Here is an 8,409-nt window from a genome sequence, read left to right on the forward strand (position 1 = left end):
TTGCAGCAGGTGAGTGGAGGTTGAGCCAGGAGCCACACTGTAAAAAAAAAATCCGTTGAAAAACGGACAAAGTGCTGGTAATTTGCTGCCAGGACATTGTCCGTTATTCTACAGACACTTCCGTCAACCCTTTAACGGATATTTCTGTAGATTAACAAGACTTTGTCTGTACCATATACGGACACTTCTGTCAACCTTATAACGGATATTTCTGTAGATTAACAAGACTTTGTCCGTAATATTTACGGACACTTCTGTTAATCCTAATACGGACAATTCCGTATTTTAACAGTCCTTAGTATGTACTATTTACAGACACTTCCGTTAATCCCAATATCTTTTTTTTTAAATCTTGGGATAAAAAATATATATATATCCTAATACTAAATAAATAACAATCATTACACTTTCAAGCAAACTGAATAAAGCACAATATATAGAAATTGAACAAAATGTATACCATTTTTTCCATACAAGTGCATTTATTTCCTTTTTGCTAATGTATAAAGTGCATTTAATGATGAAATGAAAAAACTGAACTTTTCTCCCACTGCTGTTGCACCCTACTGGCTCACCTGTCAGTGAGGAAGGAGGAGCCCCCTCCAGGAGGATGTAGCGACTCCGTCCTACACCTCCCACTCAACATTCCCCGCTGACAGGCACTGCCCCAACCTGTAGGAGAACATGCAGTGACAAATATCACCCTCCCAACTTCCCTCCCCCCGAACATGGGGGATTTGAACCCAAAGAATCTGTGGTGGTGGGCAATAATTGTACCCCTCGCTACCTGAGTGCCATACAAATGTTTTTTTTTTAAGACATTTCCATACAATTGTAAAACCCTAACATGAACATACATTCAAGTATGTAAAATAACAGCAACAATAACCTTTTTCTTAACACCATGATGTTAGAGGTCGGGCTGTGTGTACATGTGCGCCTCAAGATCAAATTAGTAGTTATAAATTCCTCCCAATGTTTGCCACTGCTGTTGCACCCTACTGGCTCACCTGTCAGTGAGGAAGGAGGAGCCCCCTCCAAGAGGATGTAGCAACTCCGTCCTACACCTCCCACTCAACATTCCCCGCTGACAGGCGCTGCCCCAACCTATAGGAGAACATGCAGTGACAAATTAAAAAAAAGTAAACTTTTTTTTTTTTTAAGTGTGTGTGTGTTGGTATGTTTAGTCCAAAAGTCCAGTCCAAAAAGTTCGGTTTTGAGCTTTGAGGAAAGCTCACATGTGCCAGTCAAATTCCTTCAGCTCAGTCACGAGCTTCGACAGTTTTGGAGGAATGTGATGCTGTTTCTTCCCCTTCATCTCAGCCTTGGACCCTCGGTCAGGATTCATTCCAAAGAAAACTCTAAGGAAACAGAAATATGTTTAGCTGCACATGCAACTAAATGAATGAAACTGAACTAAAGAGTAACATGCAGACAAAGCTGAGATACTACTTGTAGTGTGGCTCTACAGGAGTGGAGCCGTCTAAAATAGCATACATTTGTTTTCTCCACCATGCCCGTGTGTGTGTTTCCATCTACAGCTAATGTTGCAAAATACTACTACTACAATAACACTTTGCTCCTGTAAGCTGAGCAACTCAGACAACGTGCTGTTAAAGTCTGCTCATCACCAACATACTATACTGGAAATGTCAGCATAACCCGTGCACCTGTGACTTGTGTGGATATACTGTACGTGCAATGAACGATCTCAGGGCACCGTTAACTCAGTGCATGAGTAGCACAGCTAGTAGTAGTCGCTAGTAGTCACGAGTGCTGAAAGAAGTTGTGACGATTGATAACAAACTTTTAATCTGAAATGTATGTCTAAAATTAATGAACAATGAGTAATGGTCTATTTTGTGACAAAAAAATATATAATTTACATGAGCCGTCAAAAATGGCCGGCGAGTCTGTTGTAAACAGTGCTGTCCGGGAAGATTGTTTCAATGACAGTGGGACCTCTTTCTGGTCCCTCTGAACCCGTTCTGGATCACCACTCCTCGGTGGTGGTAATAGGTTTGCATTTGAGAATACAAACATTATGCACCTTTACAATATGAATTAACAAAACTATTATTTTGTGCTGACAAACTAGGCTATATAGTGTATTTAGTGACTTTTCCTGTCATAATCACCACTGTGACATAGCCTACAGCAGCCTACTGTAGCAGCCTCTATATTTTATATGTAAAATGTCTTGGTATTTGCTACATTTATCGTGGAGTTGTGTGTTTGTTAAACATACATATACAATTTAGAGGTGACAGTGTGCGGTGTTATAGTTTGTTAAATGCACAGGTGAACATTTGACAGGAGGAGTTACTAAATCCACAATGGTTTTGGTTATTGGCTACATACTATAGGTGGATCATGTTTGTTTGTATTCTCATAATGCAGACCAATTCACATAATCACGATAGGCGAGTTGTGATCCAGTGCACAAAGACGGAGGTCCAGATTTCATTGCAGCAGCTTTACAGGCAACCAAGGTAAAGAGGGTTGATTTATTTGCATCGATTATGATTGTACACAGTCTATATACATTTTAGTCACAAAATAGATAACATAGTTGCTCAATTTTGATTTCACACATACAACCACTGCATTAAAACTGCATCTAAATTTGCTACTTTCAATATCGCAGTCTACTTGTCAGATTTCAGTCAATCTTAAGTGTGACACAACCACTAAGCTCATCTGCAACAAGAGCACAGGCGTCAAACGTTGAGTGGAGTGGTAACTGTGACACTCGGTGCAAATGTACACGTTACACAACAAGTATTAACATTGGGGCATGAATCCTGGTATGGATTTTGTTATATTAGTCACAAAAGCAGCTCACATAGAATAGCCTAAATGTGTGTCTTTGGTTAAAGAGATAGCTCAGAGATAGTTGTTAGGAATATTGTACATGTTTTCCCAATCACCCAGTGTCAGAGCCTAATAAATGCCAAATGCCTTAGGACAGACCTTTTCTATGTACTTGGTGTAGTCTGAAGTTATATGAAAGAGCATGGGCCTTCAACAGGAAGCTGCAAAATGTGCTGCCTGTGTTATAGGAACATTTATTAAGTATTGAGGGTTTAAGTGATTATATGTTTGATAATACACATTAACATGAAACAAACAATAGAAAAGATCATGTGTAAGCAAACAAACTTTACACAACACTGGTGATAGTGCTGTCAAACAGGTCTATGAACTCTATGAAAAAGTTGAATCTGCAATACAATTTTAGGCAGTATTTGGGTCCCTGGTTCATCTCTCTCAGCTAAGGGGTCCTTGGACTGAACAACATTGAAGACCCCTGTCAAAGAGCAATGAATATCTTGGCTCGATTGTAGAGTGTCAATGGGATCAAAACATATAATATATATTATATTTAATAATCATGATCCCATAAGCATCCTGGAATTGAGCACAACTATGCTAGTAATCTAAGGGACGATGAGTGGATACCTTTTTACATGCTTTGTCTGGTGGGAAGCCCTCAGTCTCAGAATTTGAATACCCCAGCTTATACATTTCAAAACAATGAGCTGCTTACCTTTGCATGAATTCCAGGGTAAGAGACATCTCCTTTGGATATTCAATGTTGCAGACATAAAACAAGCAGAAAGCATAGCTCAGGGCCACAATGGGGGAGGTGATGTGGTCATTCACAACTTCCTGATCAACAGCAATCTGGAATAGATGGTCACCTTAAACATAGATCACAAAAACAATATGTATTAGTAATTAAAAAAAATAATAACGTACACACGTGCCAAATCTTCCATACTCAGCCCAAACACAGGTTATGGTAAGAACAAGCAACAAATACTTTGAAAAGGTATTCTGCATTTAGTTTGTCAGACTTTACATACAAGTGTACTTAAATTTAAAGATTTTGGCCCTAATCAACATAGTTCTGAGCACCATTTACAAAACAAAATCAACCAACTCTATACCTTTTCATCACAACAAATCGTCTCATCAGTAAACCTAAGAACAAATGGAGAACATATCTCCAAGCTTGCTGGGATGCAAAAATGATTCAACTACAAACCTCTGATTAGGATGCATGGGGTACAGGGGAGGCTGAGTTCAGCATCTGCGGAGTACTGTTTTCGAAAAATAAAACAACAAAGATACACATATGAATGTGTTGATTTTATGTTTCCAATGTACGCAAACACACAGTCAGGCAGGCAAATAGACCATCTGCCAGCGTCTGTATCAGAGGCAACCATAGACAATAATGTTAATAGTAGTTATAAAAAAATATTGTTTACACAAACATAATCGATTAATGTTAGGATCAGAATCCTTTTCGGTCAGGGGGGGAAAGTCTGTCCTTACAAGACCTTGTTCTATTAGGGGACAGCATTTGGTCCTCCAAGACAGAGGAGCTCTGCCGGGATGGAAGTGTATAATTATATGAGGGATTTTCTCCTGGTCGGGAAAATAAATCAAGGATTTTACTGATTTCCTTTTATCTTCGTTTCCAGGAGAGATGGTTTACCAATTTCGATATTATCAGCAGCGCAAAGTGGGGTTTAAAATCCATAAAATGTACCTCATTTTTGCAGAAAAGGTGATCAGGGTTTTCCTTGAAGTATCTCACAATGCCACAGATCAGCTGTACTGGACCTTCACCCATCTTCATCCCTTTGGTGTCAAGGAAGTTGTTGATGCCCGGTTCTTTTTTGGAAAGCTCCTGTGCGAGCTTGTTTTGTAACGAAAAGCCAAGGAGTCTAGATGCATGATCAAACAGGTGAGCAGCTTCAAAAAGAAATGGCCACTCTTCCTTTAGGACCTTTACATTGGTTCCGTCGTTGATGGTTTCACGCTGGATGGGATATGTTTCAGCCATCAGTTTTCGAAACAGATGACTCCTAAAGATATGAGGCAACAGTTAATCAAACTAATAAATTCAATCAATAATAAAACAAATGATCAATATAAATACAGATAAATCAATTTCGGGTGAAAATAGCTGATATACAAGCGCACAACGAGTCCCATTGTGAACTTGTAGATCAGTTATTTTTTGTTAGTTATACAAAACCAATTTGAATTGATATACCAAAAATAAATCAAACTCAAATATTAGCCTCTCAATTACTCAATCAAAAAGTAATCCATACATACACAAGAACATAATGGATGGTTGGAGCCCTACCTGAGGATCATGGGTTTTGAAGGCACTTTTCAATTCATTTCGTTTTGACAGCAGTTCTGCTCTACTCTCAGTTCCCTTTACAGCAACATCCCACTCCACACATCCATAACGATCGGAATTTCTTGACTTTTTCTTCCGCTGAACTTCACCCTCTCCACCCTCTGCTCGCCTCTTTCCTGGGGTTGATGTTCTCTTAATATTTTCAACTCTGTTTTCTAGCTGGGTAAAGAGAGGACCACAACCATCTTTTGCAAACGGCATATTTCCAAAGGGCTCTGTCTGTTTGAAAGACAGAGGATATTGTCCTACAATGTTCTTGGCGATTTCCATCAGCTTGGATCTACCAGGTCTTCCAGGGTGTTTATGGAGGTAATCATCAACAACGATCCGAACCATCTGTAGTCTTTCTTTCGACTTTACCCATTTCTTTTCACCCAACACATCCATGAGCTTTGAGGGCATTTTGTGCCATGGTATGGAATATGGCTCACAGGATGGGGAGTGGGCAGATGGGGTATGGGCAGGTGGTGCTTCAGGTGGTGTTGGGGACAGATCATCACTCTGTGGCAGAGGTGTAGATGTAGGGCCAGGGCCAGGGCTTCTGAACTGTGGTGCAGCTTGTGAATCTATGGATGACATACCCCATAAATTAACCACATCACCAATGCTACTAATTAATTAATACACTGGTTTTCAATGTCCGTTGGAGACCACCAGGGGTACAAATGGACCCTTAAGGGTCTGTGAATTTGTACAGACAGTATACAGGGTTGGGCAATATATTGATATATCATATGAGATTATTGAATAGGATTTTGGGTATCATATTGTGATACCTGTTGTGTTTTCCTGATTTTAAAGAATGAACTGAACTTACCCAACTGTTAACATTACATAGTCATAAATACATAATGGTGATATTTGATTTTGTCGGTGTTGTCCACCCCTCAGTACTGTGCAGATTAGGGTTACAAATAAAAAAACTTACCTCCTTGGAAAGCCTTAACGAGTCTTCTGCACTGAATGAGTGGCAGAGTGTCCTGAATGTCCGGGGCCTCCACAAGGATCAGGTCATCTTCACATTGAACTCCTAATTCCACCAGTCTAGCCATGAGTGCATCCATCTTATCACTACTGAGCGATGGTATGGCTTTCTTAACCACATCTTTCACAAGCTCCATGTTGGCATGTGTTTAAGAGGAATGAGCAACCTCGCACCTCTCTGGTAAGAAGAAAGTGGATAATAATCATTAAGTTTGTCCAGATTTTGGCAGCTGTATTGACCGCAGTGTTTGGGGGGAAAACACTGTGCCAATGGAAGCTAACGGGAAGCTAACGTTAGCCCGCGTCCTTTTGCAATACTACTTTTAATCCAGATGTAACCACAACATAACACACACACCTTCAAATGTCAACGAAGCCTATCGAATATATATTAGTCGATATGATACTATTATAGCTGTATTGACCGCAGTGTTTGGGCGGAAAACACTGTACCAATGGAAGCTAACGGGAAGCTAACGTTAGCCCGCGGCCTTTTGCAATACTACTTTTAATCCAAATGTAACCACAACATAACACACACACACCTTCAAATGTCAACGAAGCCTATCGAATATATATTAGTCGATATGATACTATTATAGCTGTATTGACCGCAGTGTTTGGGGGGAAAACACTGTACCAATGGAAGCTAACGGGAAGCTAACGTTAGCCCGCGGCCTTTTGCAATACTACTTTTAATCCAAATGTAACCACAACATAACACACACACCTTCAAATGTCAACGAAGCCTATCGAATATATATTAGTCGATATGATACTATTATAGCTGTATTGACCGCAGTGTTTGGGGGGAAAACATTGTGCCAATGGAAGCTAACATTAGCCCGCTGCCTTTTACAATACTACTTTTAATCCAAATGTAACCACAACATAACACACACACCTTCAAATGTCAACAAAGCCTATCGAATATATATTAGTCGATATGATATTATTATAGCTGTATTGACCGCGGTGTTTGGGGGGAAAACACTGTGCCAATGGAAGCTAACGTTAGCCAGGTTGGAAAGATACTAATAAAACAACAACACACAAACCTGCGAAAATAAACTAACCATAAATACAAACTTTACCTATCAATTCAATGAACTGGCCAACTTTTGCACGGGGGGATACTGCTTAAGGACTATATTCTAACTGGGGCCAGTTAGAAGAGAGTTACCTGCCAGACGTACACGTAATAAAACAAATATTTAACATTAACACAAATGTTATGTTTACCATAAATGTCCTTTTTGATTAAGAAATGAGGTTCCATTCCCAAATTAAACACAATGAACCAACCTACCGAGCAGACTTTCAGGTTCACTTTCAGTGCGGGATTCCTGTAATGGCGGCCACAGATATTTTTTACCGTGCAAAAGCACCCACAATGCAATGCGCAACCAGTGTTGCCAGATTCTGTGAGGGACACAAACAAGCCACAAGGTCTAGAGAAAATAAGCCCAAAAGAAGTGAAGTGGGCCACATGAGCACTTTAAACCTATACAGCAACTATTAGAAAATAGCAGATCACAACGTGCCGCGACGCGACGCGTTGTGAGCTTGTAGACCTGCTATTTTCAAATAAAATCTTGGGGGAAACTTATAATAAGCAGACCTGGCAACGCTGTTTTCAACGGCAAAAGTAATGTAAAAGTCGATTACAGTACTTAAACAGTAAAATTTTACACCACATTGGCCATCATTTTACGGATTTTTCTTAGAGTGCAGGAGTGACAGCCAACACCAGGGATTTTGGGCAACGTGATTGCTTTGGGCAAATTGGGCCCCCCCATCACCAGGCTCAGGCCACGCCAACCAAGCACAATTGCTAACCACACGTCCAGAACCCAACCCACTCATTTATGCTTTAAATAACTCCATCTGTACAGGCTTGCATCTATCTTGTAGTCCAATACTAACCGCACAATATTTACTGACACTGAGCTGTGAATATATAACACTGTGCAGACGTGCAACATTCTGCTGCAGTAGAATTCAATATTTGATATAACACTAAAATTCCTGACAATAAATATCAATAGTCATCTTTTATGGTGTACATGCCTAACAATAACATTTATGAATGGAATATTCTCAACATGAATGCATAAATCCAAATAAATATAACTTAAATATACATGACCTCTTAAATTAAAATAAAGTGAACATTACCACCAACAAAATCATTTATA

General features: G+C 39.7%; 1 protein-coding gene across 2 annotated transcripts; it reads right to left on the reverse strand.

Moving 5' to 3' along the window:
- Positions 1 to 784: 784 nt before the first annotated feature.
- On the reverse strand, positions 785 to 7,942 carry LOC307028501 (uncharacterized protein). Of its 2 annotated transcripts, XR_013804999.1 has the most exons (7): positions 7,521 to 7,942; positions 6,156 to 6,389; positions 5,168 to 5,793; positions 4,562 to 4,880; positions 4,052 to 4,106; positions 3,551 to 3,704; positions 785 to 1,361 (listed from the first exon to the last, which is right to left on the reverse strand). XR_013804999.1 is itself a non-coding variant. In XM_079663579.1 (6 exons), the coding sequence occupies exons 2-6, from the start codon at positions 5,176 to 5,178 to the stop codon at positions 1,235 to 1,237; spliced, it is 666 nt and encodes a 221-aa protein (XP_079519705.1). In that variant the 5' UTR covers positions 5,179 to 5,793; positions 6,156 to 7,938; the 3' UTR covers positions 785 to 1,234. The 2 variants fall into 2 exon arrangements, 1 of the variants encoding a protein (XP_079519705.1); XM_079663579.1 differs by having other exon boundaries at positions 6,156 to 7,938.
- Positions 7,943 to 8,409: the final 467 nt, after the last annotated feature.

The sequence above is a fragment of the Notothenia rossii genome (assembly GCF_949606895.1).
Source record: "Notothenia rossii genome assembly, chromosome: 2".
Lineage (NCBI taxonomy): Eukaryota > Metazoa > Chordata > Actinopteri > Perciformes > Nototheniidae > Notothenia > Notothenia rossii.